The sequence below is a fragment of the Lissotriton vulgaris genome, chromosome 10 (genome assembly GCF_964263255.1).
Source record: "Lissotriton vulgaris chromosome 10, aLisVul1.2, whole genome shotgun sequence".
Taxonomy (NCBI): Eukaryota; Metazoa; Chordata; class Amphibia; order Caudata; family Salamandridae; genus Lissotriton; species Lissotriton vulgaris.
The window spans coordinates 230,022,316-230,044,227 of NC_141698.1; the positions used below are offsets into that span (position 1 = coordinate 230,022,316).

Sequence of the window (21,912 nt, forward strand, 5' to 3'; positions counted from 1 at the left end):
ATCACTCTGCTTCTCGTTGTACCAGTATCTCTTTTCTCACGTGAAGTGAATTCTCTGTCCCATTGTAAATTTTGCCCTGCACCAATATCCTTGTGCCAGTGTCTCCCTATATAATTCAAAATACATATACATTTTAAATCGTATTGGTAAAATAAAGAATATTTGTAAATTAACACTTTCCATTCAATGTATAGTTAATTACAGAGGTTGAAATGTTGTGCTTCGGCCACGCTATTTTGGTATGCCTCGTTGGAATAATAGAAAGATATTAAACCTTGTAATTCGATTTTGGTCGCTGGCAAGTGTCATTGTATTTCACTGTTCCAGTGTAAGTCTCTATGTCCTAACAATTTAATTCTCAATCGGCCACATGCATCATTGCACCCATTTGCGATTCCTAAATTGCGAAAATTAAGGAATCGCAATTTAGAAATCGCAAACTGCAATGCATGAACAATTCGCATTTATTTTTGCAAATCTGTATTTTTCCTTAATTGTGATTCACAATTTGCGAATCGCAATTAAGGAAAACCCTTCCCATTGATTCCTATGGGCCAAAAGGCCCATAGGAATGAATGGGAAGGCATTCACAATATGCGAATTTCAAATTGCGATTCGCAAAATGTGAATGCAATTTCAAGGGTGCAGGGGGGTTCCAAAGAACCCCTCCCTGCACCCCTAAAATGTAACTTTAAATGCAATTTACACACACACATGCCCCAAGGGCATGTGTGTGTGTAAATTAAAACTTTAAAAAATGCAATTTGTGCATATTTGAAAGTTTTCGGTAAATTAGCATGAAGTTCAACTTCATGCTAATTTACCACTTCCAAATTGCCAATTCGCAATTAAAAATGATCATGCATTGAATTTAAGAAATCTGAAATTGCGATTTCTTAAATGAAATCGCAATTTTTGAAATCGCAACATGGTTGCGATTCCTAAAATTGCGAAATGCATGATGCATTCCAAATTAGTCAATTACATTCGCAAACGGACGAAAAATGCGATTTGCACCGTTTGCGCATGCAATTCACTTTGATGCATGTGGGCAAATATGTCCCATGTATATCTTACTTTCACATTGTTCTTGCCCAGCTGTCAGAGACGTAAGTACCTCAATGTCTCAGTGTCAGTGTATTCCATACTAGAGTCCCAGGCATTACCTGACCAAGTGTCAGGTTTCTCCCAGCCCAATGAAAATTACTGTCTGTCTCTTTGTAACCCTATTCTCCATCCCAGTGTCACTGTGTTCCGTGTCCTAGTGTCAAGTGCACCCTGTTCCAAAGGAGGAGAGTCTTACCGCCAAGGTTTCAGATCATTAGCACTGCAGACTCTCCTTTCCTAATCCCCGGTTACTTAACTTCCATTGCCACTGTTTGTGTTTTATGCCTTGGTGTCTCTGTGGTTTCTGTAGCAATATGAATGTACCCTAATTTCTGTGCTTGCTACATTGATGTCAGTGTGTTTTCTGCCCCATTGAATGTACCCTTGGCTCCATGGCCATGTATGTATCTCCTATTCAGTGTATGTATTTCCTAGTCCCAGCATAAGTATATTTCCCTTTGCAGATTTATTTAATTTCATAATGCATGTGTCTCCCATTGTATTTTTTTGTGGTGGTATATTTTGTGGGCCAATGTGATTGTTATCTGTCCCAGAGTCAGAGATTTTGTCATGTGATGTACTCACTGTCCTACAGCCGATGTCCAAAAATCCTAATCTCAGTTTAGTTCCTGTATACGTTTTTAGGTCTCGGCCTGAACCAGCGCACGCTGGTCTGGCCAGACTTTTAGTAAGGGCTTCAGAAAATGCTACCACTGTGGCCTAGAGCTTGAGTGCGCGGGAGCGCGCGCGCGCGGGAGCGCGCTTACAAGCCGAGGCGCCATATGGCTTTCCTCTCTCGTCATGGGTCATCAGCTTTCAAGATAAGAGAGCTTTCTTTCACATTCCTGAAGCCAATAGCTTCCTTGTTTAAATGTATTTGTTGCACTCTACCGCTCTCCTGTGGCCTCTAGCGGTGACGCTATAAAGCAGTGATTTGGAATGGTCTAAATAAAGTACCAGCCCTGATAGTAAACTGTGTCATAGTTGGTTTATTGGCGGGTGACCTGGTTGTGTTGCCTGATTCCAGTGCTTTCATGCAATTCTGTGATAAGAGGTTGAAGAGTACTTGCATGAGACCCCTGTGACCTGCATACCGTATGCATCATTGTGAGGGGTACTAGGTGGTCAGCTCACCATGTGTTTGGTTGTGTTTCGTATTTTTAAGAATGCATCTCATTGGACAGCTGCAAGCAAGTAAAAGTGGTTACAATTAGAACCAATCAAAATGTGTACCAATCAGTGATGTTATGCCCATATCAGTAAAGGGTGTCTTGTTTCAATGGTAGAAAATAGGGACATGTGTGAGGGAAGCTTCACCGCGCCGGGACTTGAAAACCAGTTCTGCTACTTCCCACTACCGTTGCATTGAGCTGCCCAAACATGGCGGCACGCGACGACATCAGGCTTATCTCCAGGATGGCTTCATTTCATTTGCACAAGAGCCGCCCTAGGGCCTGCTCACTAACTGCAGCCGCTGCAGAGGGCTTCCATTAGCAGGCTGTAGCCTCCCTCCCTCCTACCGGCACCTTTAGCTGCTAACATTACTTCGGCCGATTGATCAGTGGGAATTCATTAGCAGGAAGATGGAGCATCATTCCTGGCCTGGACCCCGAGCGGCGGCCTCCACCTCAGGTTCCAGCATGCTGGGGGTAGGAGGCACAGCGCAAGGCCTAAGTACCCAACGTATGTTTGTATGTATGTCTTTAAGTGTGAAGGTATAAAACTTATAGAGCACAACCTAGCTGCAGGCGGGGCTTTAAGTGGGATGATAAAAATGGGGGTGGGGTCTCTCAAAGGGGCGTGTCCTGTGTATTTAAGGGCGTGGCTTAAAAAACTTAAACTAAAATTCTGTGCTTAGCATAGTGTGCTGCTCAACTTTTATTTTGCTGTTTCTGTCATTGCATCCAGATATATGATATAAGTAACATCATACCTACAACAAGTGGAGAAGTGTGGCTCAAGTGGTTGGAGCGGCAGACCTGATGCAGAGGTCTGGCCCGGACCAGGGTTCAATTCCCCGCCTCGGCAGGTCTTGGGCTCAAATTTCCCCGGACCTGACAATTCTCGCCTCGGTGCCTATTCTAATCATGGAGTCCCACTCTGTAACTCTGGGCAATAGCTTGCTTAATCTCCACAACGGCCCCTCGCAGCGGGATGCCTGGCTTTCACCTTGGGGATGCCCAGTAATGGGTTATCTCGCAGGGGAATACCAGGACGGGTTCCCTAAGCAAGCGCTGGGACACTTTCGGGCAGCCATGCGCTCTACAAATCAAATTTCATTTCATTTCAAGTCAGGACTATTGGCTTTGACAATGGTTGTTAGATGTATAGGATAAATAAACAGCAACTATGGCTTGTATATAATATTGAAAAAACTTCTACTTAAAGCCCTGGTCACACCTCGACACTGTGCTGCTCCCAAGTACCAAAAAGAGAAGGCAAATTCAGAGAGAAAATGACTCTTTAAAGGATTTCCCTTCCCCAACAACGCTCACCTGGCATGACGTCATGCCCTAACTTCTCCGCTAGTGAGCAGTGTGAGCACATGCACATCGATGTGCCTGCTGTCACTGCAGTCCAGAAAAAAACGTACCGCCTGGGCCAGGGCACAAAACAGAGCCCAATAGAGACACGTTTCGAGGCCACCTTTAAAACAAGCATTGGCATAGCCAATAGGTCTCGCTTTTAGGACCTACTAAGTATTTAGTTATGCAGCACAATATCCTTGGTGCAACAACATCAACTGTTGCGTGGCTAAACACTTATAAGGTCCCAAAGGTGAGACCTATTGGCTATGCCAATGCTTGTTCAATAAGCTCCTAAAAACTTGACTATTTAGGCTTGCTATTGACAGGAGGGGGAAAAACAGGGGAACAACGAACATTGGCACTCACCCTAGCTGATTGCACTCTTCTTTCTCTGTTGCTCTCATCTAACTATTAAATGAAGAAACACAGCCATTTTGTGTGGTGTATTGTAACAGTACCAAGTAAGGGCCTGTGAAACACAAGCTGGGAATAGGATCTGTAGAGAGAAGTGCCAGCTTTCCTATATCTTGGAAGAGTGAGGATATTGAGACATCAGGACAGCAGAGAGCATGACGTTGTGTGTGTCTGCATTCGTTTGTGTGGTGTTGACTATGCATGTTAATTAGAGCACGTTACTATTTTTTATGTGAATAGTTATGTTTTGTGAATTGGAAGGAGAGTTCTTGCCTGAAAAGGAAAGACTGAATGAAGGCGGTATACAGCAGGCAAGAAAACAATCCTTTGTTTTGTGTGGAAAATAAGTTAATATTATAACATGTGCTAGGAGATAGTGAAGATGATATTACATATTGTATGGCTTTGTGTGGAAAACCAACAGTAGAAAGAGTAGGCAGTGTCTTAGTTTATGAGATGAAACCAATAGATATTGTGTTTTTCAGTGTCATCTCATATGATGGTCCTCAGTGAAGGAGAGTTTAGGAAAGTATTTTTCCTATGCATAGCCTTGATGAGAGATAGGTCAAAGGTCACCATGTTTTGTTATTTTGTTAAAGTGGTAAGGTAGAAACGTGGATTCAAGGAATGTTGGCCATCTGTAGCATACAATCTGACCCTGTGGTGGTTTAAGGGTTGAGGAAAGGTGCAACACTGATACTGTTTAAATGATGACCTATAAGAGAACTTCTAATGGAATTATCCAATGCAAACGTTTCATTGATATGGTTTTATTAAGCCCCACACATGCCCAAAGGCATCTTGGCGCTGACATCAAATCAGGTAGATAGCACCAAAAAAACAGTCTTAAAGAGAGGCCAAAAAAAGTCAAGGTTTAAGTTGCTTTCTAAAACTAGATAAATTCAACTGAAGTTTAAGTTCAACGGGGAGTGTTTTCCACAACATGCATGTGGAATACACAAAGCTCCTATCTTCTCATGAGACTTTTTCAAAGTTGGGTATTGCCAGAGCTCTGGCTGCAGTGGAGCGCAGGTGCCTTCTAGGTATGTACCACTTAAAACTTTTCTGCAGCGATTTTGGATCAAACACACAAGAGGATTTATGGGCCTTACAAAGTGCCTTTAAGACCACCCGTTTCTTAATTGGGAGCCGTGAAGATCAACTAACACTTGAGACACTGAGTGAAATTTAGGTATCTTCTTTAGGAGACGCCTGTAGCATTCTGTAAAAGCTGGAGTTTATTAAGTGTGTCTAAATTAAGACCCTGGTACAAAGCATTGCAGTTGTCCAGCTTTGACAACACTGATGCAATGATCACTGATTTTTGTAGTTCAAAAGGGAGAAAGGGAAGAATTTTCCTGAACATTTTTAAAGTGAAAAAGCAAAACGAGGTAATTGTGCTGACCTGGTCTCTAAAAGTGAGGTTGGCATCGAACATCCCCCCTAAATCCTTGACTTTCAGCTCTGGACTAGGGAGAGTACCAAAAGATGAAGGTAACCAAAAAGTGTTCCAAAACGAGGTGTCCTTGCCGACTAGGAGAATATCCGTTTTGTCAGAATTTAGCTTGAGAGAATTAAGCCTCATCCACTTGGCCACTTCACTCATACAATTGTTGAAACTCTTGGTGACCTCCTCGACAATATTCGGAATGGCCACAATCATTTGTGTGTCGTCTGCATAAGCAATGGTGAAGAAGCCAAAAGATTTAATAAGTTTCACTTAGGGGCAACATAAATATTAAACAGCGTAGGGCTCAGAGATGAACCCTGGGGGACTCGGCAGGGTAACAAAAAGGGATTTGACCTGAAGTCACCAAGACAAACTGACTGTTCTCTGTTAGAGAGAAAAGAGGTCAAAAGGTTTACATTTATAATTGCAAAGGACCTATTGGAATATATCTGGACTATTAATGTTAGAATAACGTTTTACCATTTTGCAGGTGAGAAGACGAGTGGTCTTATCGGTGTGTCTGAACTCATCATCTCTACAGCTTTGCAAGGGATCATATTTTGCTTGGTGGGCGCCCAACCTCTCCTGGTGGTTGGATTCTCAGGGCCTTTATTGGTCTTTGAAGAGGCGTTTTACATGGTGAGTGTGTAGTAGTAATCATTTTTGAGTACCTCTTTTTTTAATGTTGTTTGAAGACTTTTGTTCAGGTTTGATTCAATTTATTGTCTGTTTTACATCAGGGAATATGTTCTTCCCCTCATTATTTGTCTTGAAATTTAATTTAAAAACGTATTGTTCTGGCAATAAAGGGTGCAGAAAGCCTGCATGACTATTGTCACCTTTTCCTGCGTGGGGTAATATATCAACCTCTTTTTGGTGGAAATATTGTACTTTCAGACATTCATATATCATGTGTGTTAACAAGATCACCACAGGGATCAGTGAAGATTATTTGAAGCTGTGGTCACCTTTCTACTCCAAGGGAGCAATTGTGGTGTTACCATCGCTGTAGAGGAACTGAATTAGGTCTTTGCTGAGAGGCACTTTCAAGGCCTAGAAAATTACAAAGTCTTGAGGCTTTCTCACTCTTGCCAGGTAATTCTAGGGCCTTTAACACATCCTGGTGTCTCTTTACATTTCAACCCTGCAGCTTCAACAATATTTGCACCATTATCAAAAGCTAGAGAGTTCCTTGAAGTCCGCAATTACCTTGATGCCCATTTTTCTGCCTGACTTCAAACAATGGACCAAAGTTGAGTAGAAGGCAATCATAGTAGTATCAATGAACATTGATATATAAGTATAGATCTTAGCATTGGTCACATGCAAAAGAGTAAACCACTTCTAGAGCACAACTTCGAATAACATGTGAACTATGATGCTTCTCCAACAACTGTCAGTGTTATTAGGTGCTCTTACACTTCTCTGCCTAAAGTACAGGTTACCTTGAAATATAGAAGTGGCTTTTATCAGAATTTGATTAACTCGTATGGGGAGAAGGTTGTGAGAATTGTGCCCATGTAGGTGAATGGACTCTGGATGAGGACGACTAAGAAGATTTAATGAAAATTACCAAGGCCAAAGCAGGAATTTCCAGATCCTGACCCTCAGAAGGGGAAAGAAAGGCTTAACTCTGATACATTTTTATAATTCTGTCGCCAACTCAAGCGACTGTAATATCGACAATCTTGAAAATTACCTAATTGAAAACTGGACAAAACTGCCACAGGATAAAATTCTTCTTGGTGATTTTAATACGCATATCTGCGGCAACCCACTTTTGACAACTCTGGGATCTTTGGGCTGCGGACTTAAAACTGGCCCCCACTTCACACACTGCCATCGCGGAACAAAACTGAATACCCTAATGGATTCCACGAACATGATCATGGCACTATCAATGAAAGACGACTCATTTACCTACGAAAACCCAACCTATAAAGGATCTGAGTCAGGGTCCTTCATAGATCACATCCTCCTTTCTGCTGGTGTGGTCCAACAGGTTTTAAAGTTTGATATCCTTGTTAGTATTCATAGTGATCACAACCCCCTACATCTTGAGCTACAATGTGACTCTTCTGTACTCCAAAAAAATATCAAGGATCCAGGGGTACTTAAGCCGGCTAACAATAACCGCCGCTTGAAATGGAATCTGGTAAATAGTGACAAACTGTATGAGACCATTGCCAAACACTGTGAACCTGAACTTAAGCTTTGTGCCACAGATTCCGCTCCACCGGAATCTATCTTAGCCGCCTTTGCAGTGGTGTCCAAAATGATAGATCAACTATTGACCGTAACCGCGAAGGGAACAACTGCTCAACACCCCCGATGGTTTGATCATGCCTGTTCTTTTGCAAACCGCAAACTAAAAGCTGCCCTTCAAAATAAGCCGAGAGACTCTGCACTTGTTAAGACCCTTCGAGCAGATTACAAAAACGCACTTGCTTTACGCAAAAAATCTTTAAAATCCAAAACATGGGAATCTTTGCTCGACCCCTCAACTTTGGGCAACAGCTCAAAGTTCTGGAATATAATTAATAAACCACTTTTTGACGACCCGAATGCTGAAAGTCTAGGCACAGTCATACCAGAGAATGACTGGATTACCCACTTTGGATCCATCTTTAAGAGCGATGCTCCACAGTCACTAAAAACACTTAATCTCCCTGAAAGCAGCCCCCTACACTTTTCAACTAAAGAAATAGAAATAGGGATACTTGGTCTCTCTAGCAACAAAGCCCCGGGCCCTGACGGTCTTCCACCAGACCTATTTAAATCTAACATTACTTTATGGGCACCAATTCTTACATCTGTCATCAATGCCGGGGTCGAAGTGGGGGCTCCTAAGTCCTGGGGAGCATCTACTATCATCCCCGTATACAAAAAGGGCGACAGAACAAAAGCAGCTTTCTATAGACCAATCTCCCTGATAAACTCTGTTGCTAAGGTAGTGGGAGGGGTACTTTTAAATCGACTGAACGCTTGGGCCAAACAAAACAATATAATGACCCCTGTACAGTACGGATTCAGACCTGGACATGCAACAACCACACAGTGTCTGAATCTATATTTAATAAGCGGTAAATACACCCAAGCAAGAGATGGAACTTTGTATATGGCCTTCATGGACCTTTCTTCGGCCTTTGACTGTGTTGATAGGAGCAAACTATGGGAAATCCTGCAAAACATGGGCGTCGAATATAATTTGATCAACTTCCTGGCCGACCTACACAATGGCACCCGTGCAAATGTACGATACACAAAAGACCTGAAAGTAACGAGAGATTTTAATATCAACCGGGGAGTCAGGCAGGGCTGTATTTTAGCACCTTTTCTTTTTAATTTATATATTAATGGACTTGAAGAGCACTTGGTAAAAACTGACACGGATTATCCTCGTATTGGGAAAACAGGGGTGCCGGTCCTGCTATACGCGGACGACGCCGTCCTGTTATCCAGAACCGCACTCGGACTTCAAAAGTTATTGAATTCTTTCTTCCAATTCATGTCCTCACGTGGCCTGAATATCAATAACTCCAAATCCTTTGTTATGACGGTTGGATTAACCCCCAAAAAACGATACCCCTTTTCAGTCAACGGGGAAAACATACCGCTAACAAAAACATTTTCCTATTTAGGAGTATTGTTCGACCACAAACTTTCATGGGGCCCTGCCATAACAAAAAAGAAAGGCGAAGTACTAAGGACCAACTCTGGAATAATGGATTTCGCACGCAAATTGGGTAATACTCCAGTGTCCGCCATAATGAAATTATACCAGGCAAAAAGCGTTGCAGTGGCATGTTACGGAAGTGAGCTGTGGGGCATCTTACCAGCAGATGCCCTGGTGACTCTTGAAAATGACTTCCTGAAACAGGTCCTGAGTTTACCAAAAAGTACTGCTAATTTCTCTGTACATGAGGAATTGGGCACACCGTACCTAGGAGACAAAATGGCTGCAAACCCTCTGCTCTGCTGGTTAAACTGTTGGCGCAATGTATCTATACCACTGACTCATAACATCCTCGCTGAAGCCCTCTCTTGGGAAGGACAACTCAAGATACCCTGGATGAAATATATTAGAAACTGTTGTAAAGACCTGGGTAGATTGGACCTTTACCTAACACCCCAGCACATCTCCAAGAAAGATGTTATCTTTGTAAAAAACACTTTCATGCTAAAACGACAACTTGACAGGGAAGAAACCGAGTTAAAGAAGCCCAGCGAAAGGAGTCACACACTAACAAAGACTTGTGTATTCTCCGAACCGTATTTATCATGGAATATATCTAGACACGAGCGCTTTTTGTTGAGCAGATTCCGATTTGGTCTCTACCATTTGCTCTTAGCTGTGCCGAGTGGAGCCCACAGAGGTCAAGTGTTGCCAGCCTGCGGCTGCGACAACAAGTCTCCGCAAGATCTGGCTCACTTTTTATTCCTGTGTTCTTACTATTCGAGTCCAAGAAAAATGTTTTTAAAACCTTTGCTTAAAAAGATGAATTTTGTACAGATTAAGCCTGCACTTTTATATCTTCAAATGTTGCACGACGACAGCACTTTTTTTACTTGCAAGTTTTTAAAAACAGCCCTGAAGTTTAGACTAAGTATGGAAGGATGATTCCAAGTTGATCTGTGCTATTTATGTAATCATGTCTCGACCAAGTACATTTATACTGGACTACTGCATCCTCTTAATCCTCTCGCGAATTGACTATTTTAGATAGGTTTGATGTAAAAATCTTTTTGAATGAATTGTATAACAATGTACTTATGTGCTTTTATGACTGCTTTTCTGTCAGTCGAATAAAGAAATTTTGATTTTGATGATACCAAGGCACAATTACATACTCATGCATAGACAATCCTTACTAGACTTAGCTTGCTGAGCTTATGCAAGGCGCTGCCATGGAATCTGACTTTTCTGTTCATGCTGGACAGCCCTTTTTCATTCATTTTTAAGACCAGCATAGCCCCAAGAAATTTCTTTCCCAGCTGAGCTACTGCTACAACGATTTCTTCTTGTATCCAACCATAGAAATTTGGCAGAAGACTTACAACTCTGTGCTAAAAGGGTTTGCCATCACCTCTGATCAACGGTCCACTCCATTTTCTTTTTGATTGATCTGTGTGTTTTCTTCTGTTATCCAGTGCACCTAGGCATGATTGGACCTTGACCCCTTCTGCTTGAATACAAACTTGCTTCATATTTTGTTGCTTTGATTTCTATCCAAACTTAAGGTACTGAGCCAGCTCTTGGGTACCATAGGGAAACTGGACACACAGTACTCATCTCTTGATAGAAGCGGATGATGGCCATTTTTATTGTTTTTCAACAATGTTTTTCTTCTGTCTTTAAGGTGTAAACAAAAATGATATTCGGGTGAAATCTGCTGAGTTCGTCGCAGCCACATGCACACTTTTTTCCTCTACAATCTGAGTGTATTGTTATTCAGAAACGTAATTCTGACTATGGTCAGTCACATCCTTTGATCTGTGTGAGTGATGCTGGAAATCTTTGACTAAAGTTTGTTTTACCTTTTTCTTTTTTCCTATTTCTTTTTCGAGCCAATTTTGATACATTATTTTTGCTTATCCATCCCTGCCAGGGCATCTTTTCAGAATGAGCTTGGTCAATTAGGTACCATACTAAGAACATTGTCTTGTTAATCCTTGTTTTGTTTTAGAGCATCAGCAGGCCCGGTTTAGATTACTCAATGTCTATTTATAGCAGGAGCAAAGCCTTATATCCTCTTATGATTCTCACATCATCTGATATTTCTTGCAAAAGTTGGAGGATGTCATTAGTATAAAAACTGAAAAGGACATGGAAACTTGACACAAATGTGCCAGTTGCTTTACCTTTGCATTTGGTCACTTGTGGACCTACACAATCAAATTAATGCATGTTTCAACCAATATGTTGGTTAGCTGAAATGTCATGTCATCTTTTCTCAGCTCTTCCCAAACCAACGCTTGATCAGTTTGTTCAGAAACCAAGATGACGGCAAGGAAGGTGGCAAGCAGAGGCTTCTTGTTCTTGAGTTTTTATTTTCAAGCGATTGCAAGACCAAACTTTGGTTCACAGTAGACAGGCCCTGTCTCCATTTGGCTAAGGGTTATTGGCCTGTTGCTTTCCTGATCTTTGATCTAACCTTTACTGTATAGTGTAATCAGTATGCTTTTACATTAAGACTCAGAGACAGCTAGATAGGTCTCTGAGTCTGATATATCACTTCCAAAATTGGACACCACAGTTGACAACTATTTAACAGATTCCAGTGTGTCCAAAACACAGCTTACTAGGCCGTGTTTGTCCCAAAGCGATTTGAAACAATTGCTGCACATATTCATCAGCTTCATTGCTGTCCGAAGAACAAGAGTATTATGTTTAAAGCACTTTAAATCCTCTGCCAGATGTAATTAACTGTACAAACTACCAATATAACGAATGGTCTAAGTCACTATGATCCATATGCCCCTCAGCACACATTCTCTGTCTAACTCCTAGATTCAGATATTCTAATTGGGGAGGCAATTATCTCCAACCATATGTAATACATTTCACAAATCATCTGGCTTTTAGGGGACAGATTAAACCCAGCTCCTTATCCTCGGCTCAGTTGATGCCTATCAGTTGTTTATTTTCTGCTGTTCCAAAAAATCCTCGTTGTGTAGGCTTTGCTCTGTAAAAACGCCAATTAAATACAATACAACAGAATAAAGTAGAATTCCTAGCTATCGTACCTGAAAGTTTCATTTCTATAAAAAACTTGGAGGCAAGTATTATGCTACCCTTTACTCATTTATTTTTCCATCAGCCAATAAGAGTTAAAAAAATAAACAAGCATGTACAATGCAATGGTCTCTGCATTATTGAAGGTAGAGCTATTGGCATTGCTTTTTAAAAAATTTTTTTTATTAATAAATGTCCTTGTCATTTACATAGGCAATAGCTTACTCGTTAAAGAAATGGCATTGTCATTTACAATGCTAATATGTTTATTATTTGCAAATGCATTACTTATTGCATTTACATCAACACAGAGCTACCCACACAAAGCTACCTACATAGAGCATTCACATAGAGCTACCTACACAGAGCCATACTCACACAGACAGAGGCATCCACATATAGAGCCACCTACAATACAAGCTATCTACACAGAGCCACAGCCACATACACACAGCGACACACACACACAGCTACACACACATAGCTACACACACACAGGTACACACACACACATAGAGACAACCATACACACACACACACACACACACTGACACACACACAGAGACACACACACTGAGCTACACACACACACATACACACACACACACAGAGACACACACACAGAGACACACACACTGAGCTACACACACATACACATACCTACACACACAGAGGCACATACACAGAGCCACACACACACAGATTTACACACACACTTATAGTTACACACACAGAGCTACACACACACATATAGACAGAGCTACACACACACACACAGAGCCACACACACGCAGAGCCCCACCACGACAAAGCTGTTCACCCGGTCCCTAATTAATGTTTTGTCGCAGTACCAAATCCACCCGGTACCATTCCTTCCTCGAGGACAACCATAAAATGGCAACGACTGGGTGCTCTCCAATTCGAGGCCCCAACACAAAAGTATTCTCACAGTCAGTCAGTCAAAATACTTTATTTCGATAATTGAATATCATAAAAAGACGATGATACATAATATACATTTAAAAGACACTTTAAAAACGGTTACAATTATTATATTTAAAAGTATCCCACACATTTCATAAATGTTAAAGATCATATCACAAAAATGTTAGCTGGCATATTACATTTACAACCATTTAAAATATTAAAATATTTACAATTCAGAGAAATCCAGCTTTATAAAAATACAGTTAGTTACAATTTAACATTCTAATGTTCCTAATCCTAACAGCACTCACCAGGTAACTGGCAACATGAAAAATAATCCTAGGGCTGTTTAGTAGTTGTAAATAAAGGAGGGCGGGCTTGACTTAAAAAAACCCTGCCTCCTTAAGGCATGGGAACAAGAAACTTCGTCCTTACGACCGTGTAATAGTCACAAAACATCAAAAAATGCATTGTGTCCTGTTTGGAAAAATTATCACAGGAACTCGGTAGTGCCTGTTCAGGAGTACTCCATTCAGGAAAGTGACCTAAATTCAAATAGATCATGTTCAGACGAAAGCGTGCACTCAGATAGTTAACCCACTCAACCATTGTTCTAAGTAGCATTCTGCATTGTCATCTGTTCAAACCATGCATAACCTATTTTATCCCTCTAGAGTCCATTCCTGCACATCTTCCCTTCATTTTGACATAAGTGGAGGTGTGGATGCAGTCTATTGTATCGCTAGGAGTCCTAGGGCAGCAAAGCAGGTGTCGATCCTAATGCTGGCTTTCGGGACCGGAAACAGTCTGATCAGGCAATGTTGAGGTGTGACCTCAGGCTTGGTTGCAATTATTCACCCAAGAGTCTCCACTACTATGGGTCTATCTTTTCCTGGGCAGCTCCAGGTCATATGCAGAAAGCTCGCTGTCTAGTGTTAGTCACAGACTTTCCTTGCATTTTGCAGGAAAGAGTCTGTGTAATCTGGGGAGTGAGGTATGTGAGGTGCAGGAAGTGGAATTGTGTCAGTTTGAACCTGGCATTGCTTGCCACCTTCTTTACTTGTGAGTAGGCTCTGCCCCATTCCCGATCCGTTAATGGGTTACCTAGGACATTCACTGTCACATCCTTATTGGGCCATCACAATGCCGTATATAGGCATGAGATCATCCCCTGCTGGAGCCAATGTCCAGTATGTGCTGCAGCATCTGAGATTTCTGAGGCTCTGCCTGTAATTCAGGCCACAGCCTCCGGATCGTTTAGAAAATGTTTGCATATTTCTGAAATTGGCCTGGGCCAAACTTAAAGTGTCTCTTCTTATCCCCGAAGGAGGCAAAGAAATTCCCCTGGAACAAGTCCCCCAGTAACTGGCAGCCCCCTTCTGTCCACTGCCTCACATCCATCACAGCGTGGGGCCGTTGCAGCAGGCTCAACCACCATACAGGCAATAGTCGGGCAGAAGGTTGATGGCGTAGGACTTTATTTTATATCCGCAACTTACTGGACCGAGGAGGTAATAGCTGCCTTCATACTACTGGACCTTTCCACTGCGTTTGACACTGTGAACGTCACGATTGTTTTGAAGTTGACATCCGTGTGTTCTTGGATTACAAAGTATGTATTATTTTCCCAGCAGGAATTACTCTCTGATGAAGGGCTGTGCCCAAAATGCATTGGGGTCCATGGAATTTCTGTGATTGACTGCAGTTACCATTAATGTACGTATGAGATGTATCATGTGAAGAATGAAATTTAATGAAATTCAATCCACCCAGGAGGTGAACGGACCACTTGGCAGGTCAATGGGAGAAAGAAGTGTCGATGGCTCTCCCCCGCCAGGTGCCGATCGCCCCCCAGCTCCCCCAGGCGCTGGCTCCACCCCCCTGCTGGGTGTCTGGACTCCCTCATCCCGGACCTCCCGACCTCCAAGTGCGAGGGTCCGGACATCAAAGGGCGCCAGACCTATAACTGGGGCAGCTCCAGAGCAGGAAGGCAGTTGTATCCTGGAGTCGAGAGACACCGTGAAGAACTCATCCTTGACGGACTACTGGCGCTGCCGTAGCCCTGCCTTGCGAACTATCGTCTTGCCTGCTGGCGCTGCCGCAACCTTCTGCATCCTTCATCTCGTCGGGACCTGCTGGCGCTGCCGCGGACCGTTGTAACTACCACCTTCACCGGGATGGAGAAATTGGAAGAGTACAGCCATCGTGAATTGAAACAATTCTGCATTGAACTAGGCATTGCTACCACCGGTCTGAGTACTAAAGACGATTTCAAGCACGCCATTGAGTCGTGGGCAGAAACCGGGGCCGTCAGACCCCCAGACCAAAACGTTGCAGCATCAGAGAAGAACACCACGACTCCCGAGGAGCGAAGAACGGGTCTCTCGCAGGAAGAGATCCAAGAGAGAGAAAAAAGCAGACTACATGAGTTAGAAATGGCCCGGCTCAAAATGGACGGTGAACTCAAATTAGCCGAACAAAAACTGAACCTAGAACATCTGCGGCTCCGAGAAGAACGGGAAGAAAAACAGAGGCAGAGAAAGCTCGAAGAAAAGAGATTAGCGTACGAACACGAGCGCAAACTAGCAGAGATAGACCTACGGAAGCAGAACAAAGAACTGGGGGTGCCCGAGCAACCGCGCACCCCAGGAGCGACAGAAAAGAAAGTACACATCCCCAAGGATGTCGTTCGAGAGTATTTCCGAGATGACGACATACAACAGTGGTTCAAGGCCTACGAGATCGCCATGACCTCCCACCGGATCGATCGAAGTGACTGGGGAGCCGGTCTATGGGGGAGGTTCGTCAATGAAGGCCGCGATGCCCTGTTACAGCTCCCAGACCATCTGATGACCTCCTATGACCACATGAAGGCTGCCCTCCTCACCCGATATGGGCTCACACCCGAAATGTACCGCCAGAGGTTCCGAGACTGCACCCGGATCCCGGGTACAACTTGGGTGGAATATGTAAACTATTTCAGCCGAGCCTTCGAGGGGTGGATCAAGGGAAGCCATGTAACGACCTACGAGCAACTTTTTAATCTCATGGTGTGGGAGCACCTATCTAACAACTGCTTCGTCGAGCTCAGGCAGCACCTCCTCGACAGTAAATTGACTGACCCACGGCAGCTCGCCGCCGAGGCTGACCGGTGGGAAAGCACTCGAGTAGGCCGGAGTGGGCCGCACGAACAGAACCGGAACAACCAAGGTCAGCACCGTCCCCGAGGAGGAGGAGGAGGCCAGGGACGAGGAAGAGACACCGTCCCGGCCGCTCCCGCTGTCAGCACCCCGCCCCCGGCCAACCGGGGCAACCCCCCGATGCGCCCGGGGTTCCGAGCCAATGTCACGTGTCACCGATGCCAGCGAGTCGGCCACTACGCCAATGACCCGAACTGTCCACAGAACCAAACTCTGAGACCCCGCCAGGTAGCTGCCGCCGCCCTGGGGGGAGAACAAATCTCCGAAGAACAGGAAGAATGCGAACAAGAAGAACAAGAGTGGGAACCGGCCGCCATGGTGCTAGCGTGCCTAGGGGGAAGAGACATGGTCCCGCGGGCTCCCCTACCCGCCAACACCAGAAAATATAGTCAGTGGGTGAACATTAATGGGCGCAGGGCCGAAGCACTACATGACACAGGGGCCAGTGTGACGGCCGTCCGCTGTCACCTGGTGACCCCAGAACAGATCCTGCCGAACATTCTCTGCCCCGTCCGTTCGGCCGACAATTCGGAGAGTCTATGTCGGATGGCCTGCGTCCCCTTTGAATGGGGAGGAGTCTCCGGCATGTTGAAGGTGACGGTCCGAGATGATGCCCCCGTGGACTGTCTCCTGGGGAATGATCTTGAGAGTTCCCCGTGGGCCGCCGTAGAAAGAAGGGAGCACCTGGGGATGTTGGGCCTCCCGGACTGGGCGTGCGTAACCACCCGGTCCATGGCCGCCCGTACCATCCCCCGACCGGAAGAACCCGAATGGCCAGCACCTCCTCCCCCGATCGCTCCAGTAGAGGACACCAACCATACCGACCCCCCAGAGCAAACTCCCGAAGGGCCCGCTCAGCCCCAGGACCTTCCCGGCCTGGCTCAGTGGCGTCAAGAAGGGGGGCCCACCCAGGAACAGTTCTGTCAAGAGCAGAAGACCTGTCCCTCCCTCGAGGGTCTCCGCCAGCAAGCCCTCGCCCAGAGCGCAGGGGACACCACCGGAGCCCATTGGATCTATTGGGATAACGACCTGTTGTACAGTGAACAGAGAATCGCGGAGTTAGGGGCCAGTCGAGTGCTGGTGGTGCCCCTCCGTTTAGAGACTTCTTGTTAAATTTGGCCCACGATGTCCCCCTGGCTGGACACCTGGGTCAGGACAAAACCTACAGTCGCCTGGTGACCCACTTTTTCTGGCCCAAGATGAGAAACGACGTCCTCAACCACTGCCGGTCCTGCCCCACGTGCCAGGCCAGCGGGAAGAGCGGCCGCAAACTGAAAGCACCTCTGCAACCCTTCCCAGTTGTCACCACCCCGTTCGAGAGGGTGGGCATAGACATTGTGGGGCCCCTGGACCCCCGTACAGCACAAGGACATCGGTTCATCCTGGTACTGGTGGACCACGCCACCCGCTACCCCGAGGCTGTTCCCCTGCGAACTGTAACAGCCCCGGTGGTCGGCCGGGCCTTAATGGGGATCTTCTCCCGGGTGGGCTTTCCCCGAGAAGTCGTCAGCGACAGAGGCACAAACTTTATTTCAAAATATATGAAGTCCCTCTGGCAACAGTGCAGGGTCACCTACCGATTCACGACCCCCTATTACCCTCAAGGAAACGGACTAGTCGAGCGGTTCAACCGCACGCTCAAAGGGATGATTGGGGGGTTGGAAGAGCCCCTCCGTCGCCAGTGGGATGTGCTACTGCCGTGCCTCCTCTTCGCATATCGAGAAGTCCCCCAGAAGTTCCTCGGCTTCAGCCCGTTCGAACTCTTGTACGGACACCCTGTGCGAGGGCCCCTCAGCCTAGTCAAAGAAGGTTGGGAGATGGCCCCCCTAAAGACCCCTCCAGATGTCTTCAAGTACCTCCTGACCCTACGCAATCAGACCAGGCGATTCAGAGAAATGGCGAAAGCGAACCTTGAGGCCAGTCAGGAGGACATGAAAAAATGGTACAATCAAAATGCCTCCTCCATCGAATTCGAACCTGGCCAACAGGTGTGGGTGATGTCCCCCACCGAACCATGTGCCTTGCAGGACAAGTGGACGGGGCCCTTCAAAGTGGTCGAGCGCAAGAGCCCCGTCACCTATCTCATCGATATGGAATCTCCACGGAACCCCCTCCGGGTCCTCCACGCCAATAGACTCAAACCCCACTTTGTGCGTTCGGAGCTCAGCCTCCTGATGGCTACAGACAGCGGAGCAGAAGAAGACTCCGAGCCTCTTCCCGATCTCCTAAAGACCCGGGAGAAAGATGGTTCCGTGGACGGGGTCCGACTCTCAGATGCCCTCACCCCGGAACAGCGCCAAGGCTGCCGGGACCTCCTGCTGCAGTTTGCGACCCTGTTTTCCCTCACCCCAGGGGTCACCCCCTGGTGCTTGCACGACGTGGACACTGGGGACAGTCCCCCTATCAGACATCGGGCGTACCGCGTACCAGATCGGGTACGGGCCTGCATCCAAGAGGAGGTGTCAAAGATGCTCACGCTCGGGGTCATCGAGCCCTCGGACAGCCCCTGGGCCAGCTCGGTCGTGCTGGTCCCCAAAGCTGCTGCCCCCGGCACCACTCCTGAGCTCCGATTCTGCGTCGACTATCGGGGCCTGAACGCTGTCACCAGAACCGACGCTCATCCCATCCCCCGAGCAGATGAACTGATCGATCGCATGGGGGCTGCCCGCTACCTCAGCATATTCGACCTGACAGCGGGCTACTGGCAGATCGGTCTCACACCCCGGGCTCAAGAACGATCCGCCTTTTCCACCCCCGATGGCCACTACCACTTCAAGGTCATGCCATTCGGCATGAAGAATGCTCCAGCTACTTTTCAGCGACTGGTGAACCAGGTCTTGGAGGGACTCGAGGAGTTCAGCGCCGCCTACCTGGACGATATCGCTGTGTACAGCCGCCACTGGTCCGACCACCTCCACCACCTCCGAGAGGTCCTGCAGGCCCTCCAACGGGCCGGCCTCACAATCAAGGCCAGCAAGTGCCAAATTGGTCAGGGGTCCGTGACCTATCTCGGACACCAGGTGGGAAGCGGTCTGGTGGCCCCTCTTCAACTCGATAATAATACTTTATTTGATTTAAAACAAATCATAAAAAGGGTGGACTTACCACCATGCAAGAGATATTTACATCATAAAAACAACACAGAATAAACTTTGACTCGAGATAAAAATTAATAACATGCTCTGCAAAAGTGACGGAAAAAAAGATCTAAGAAGAGGAGAAAAAGTATAAAAGAATAATGGTTATTCAAAACAAGAGGCTCATTATTATTAACTTGTGCTGTGTAAAAACAACCATTGGAATGAAGGGAGGAAGAGTCTGTGGTCTGCCAAAGCCTGGCCTATTGTCCAGGAACCTCTTTAGATGGTGCTCTTTTTTCCAGCTCTATGGAGGCAAGGTTCAAAAATTTTATGGTTTTGCATGATAGTTCAATCCAAGACCCGCTTAGGCATTTTATCACCGCCGCCCTGCAAGTTCTCACCTGGGCTTCTCTTAAGGGAGATCGAAGGAGCGTTTTTCTTAGATTTTGGAGTGCCGGGCATATACATATGAGGTGCAGTAAGGACTCTGCACCGTTGCCGCATAGGCGGCAATCGGGAGTTGCCCACTGCCGTAGCCATTTGGGAATGAGGTCTTTGGACGAGAAGCAGCTCAACCTTAGAAGGCTTAGTTTCGTTTTGTAGTGGTCCCTGAAGCATTCTTTCAAATAATCCTGCGGTTTTAGGTGGGTATATGACGGCAAGACGATCCAGGCATGGCTTTTGCCAGCCACTGCTGCTTTGTCCATGAATAGTGATGATTGCTTGACTGCTTTCTTGGTTAGCAGTTTAAAGGTAGAATATGTCATGGGCAGACGCCAAGATTCATCTAGTTTTAATGCCTCCAGCGCTTGCCTCAAGATCTTGTATGTTGAGTCTGGCTGCCCGGCCTGTTTTTTGACTTCTAACCAGCAAAAGTGGGCCAGGGATTCCTCTTCTGCCTCCCTCATGCGCCAATAATATTTGACGAGTGCTCCTTGTCTTGCTGGGAGCTGGTTAGTGAGACCGTACTCCAAACGGATTTGGGCTTGCGAAATGTGTCTCGGAATTGAGAAAAGAGTTTTGAACAGCCTAGATTGGGCGAGATTTAACGCTGTAGCATCCCGGGTTGCCAGTAGTTCGGAACCGTATGTCAGTGATGGCAAAAATTTGGCAGCTACAATGTTGAGAATGTGGCCGGTGGAATGACCTTTTAATTGCTTTTGGACTGTTTTGAAGGCAAATTGGAGCTGCTTTGCTTTGGATTCCCCCTGGTCTTGGTGCAGTTTAAACTTTAATCGGTGGTCTAGTAAGATTCCCAGGTATTTGTAATGATTTACCTGGATTAGAGGGGTAGAATTAATCCTCCAGACAAAGTTTTTTTTTTTTCTAGAGCCACAGAAGCATATGATGTTGGTTTTCTTTAGGTTTATAGTCAATTGTGCGTTCACAAGGTACTGCGACAGTTTAGAGATCGAACGTTGTAAACCGATGGGGGGTTTTGAAAGGAGAACAATGTCGTCAGCGTATTGGAGACTTGTTATAGGCGAGTGGGCCAATTTTGGTGGATCCCCCGGGATGGTGCTTATGACACTTTCTAGGTCCGCAGTGTAGATGTTAAAGAGGCTTTGGGGCCAGAACGCAGCCTTGCTTTAAACCGTTAGTTGTGTGGAATTTCCTGGTCAGGCGTCGACCGTCTCCTTTTTTCACTTGGACCCAGGTATCTGTGTAGAGCTCAATGATTGCTCCCAACAGCTTTGGCGGCACGCCCCAGGCTTTCATTTTTGCCCAAAGACTTGATCTAGGCACTTTATCGAAAGCCGCTTTTAGGTCCAGAAAACAAGTATACAGCGGGTGGAGTTATGGATAGCTTTGTTAACAAGGAGGGTTAACGCAGATAGATTGGTCAAGGTGCCCAGGCCTGGCCGAAAGCCTGTTTGTGTCCGGGGAATGATCCCAGTACTGCTCACCCAGGATTCCAGTTCTACCAACAAGTTGGAAGCGTAGATCTTAGCCTCCACGTCAATTAAGGCTATAAGCCTATAGTTGTTGGGGTCTGACCTGGGCCCAGATTTGTAGATTGGATGCAGAATGCTGCCTCTCCATGATTCGGGGATGTTCCCGGTCTGTAGGCTCTGACCAAACAGAGGTGTTAGTTGACTGGCCCAAAACGATGGGTCTTTCTTAAATAAGGCGTTGGGAAGTCCGTTTGGACCGGGCGCTCCATCTGCTCTCAGTGCTTTTATGGAGTTTGAGACCTGCTTTAATGAGAACAATTCTGTGTCTCCTGTAGCCTTTAATATCTGTGAATTCCCAGTGATTTTTGGAACTGGCATTTTACTCGGGCTAGACCGGGAAGGCTCCACAAGATGCTCGATGTTATTGTCCACACATGACATGTACGAGGAGTTATATAATTGGTCGATGTGACTACTCCAGAGATTGTCAGTCATGTCTGAGTTAAACTGGCGATGTTTGCCATTTAGCATGAAGTTTATTTTTGCCCTTCAACTCAAGATCGCTGCCATCCAGT

The 21,912-nt window shown here is 45.7% G+C and overlaps 1 protein-coding gene across 4 annotated transcripts in view; it reads left to right on the plus strand.

Moving 5' to 3' along the window:
• SLC4A2 (solute carrier family 4 member 2) overlaps positions 1-21,912 on the plus strand; it is a 1,480,655-nt gene that overhangs the window by 1,247,785 nt on the left and 210,958 nt on the right. For all 4 annotated transcript variants that reach the window (XM_086940913.1, XM_086940912.1, XM_086940914.1 and 1 more), the window contains one exon: positions 5,990-6,138. In XM_086940913.1, the coding sequence (XP_086797039.1) occupies positions 5,990-6,138 (149 nt within the window). The remainder of the gene's footprint in view (positions 1-5,989; positions 6,139-21,912) is intronic.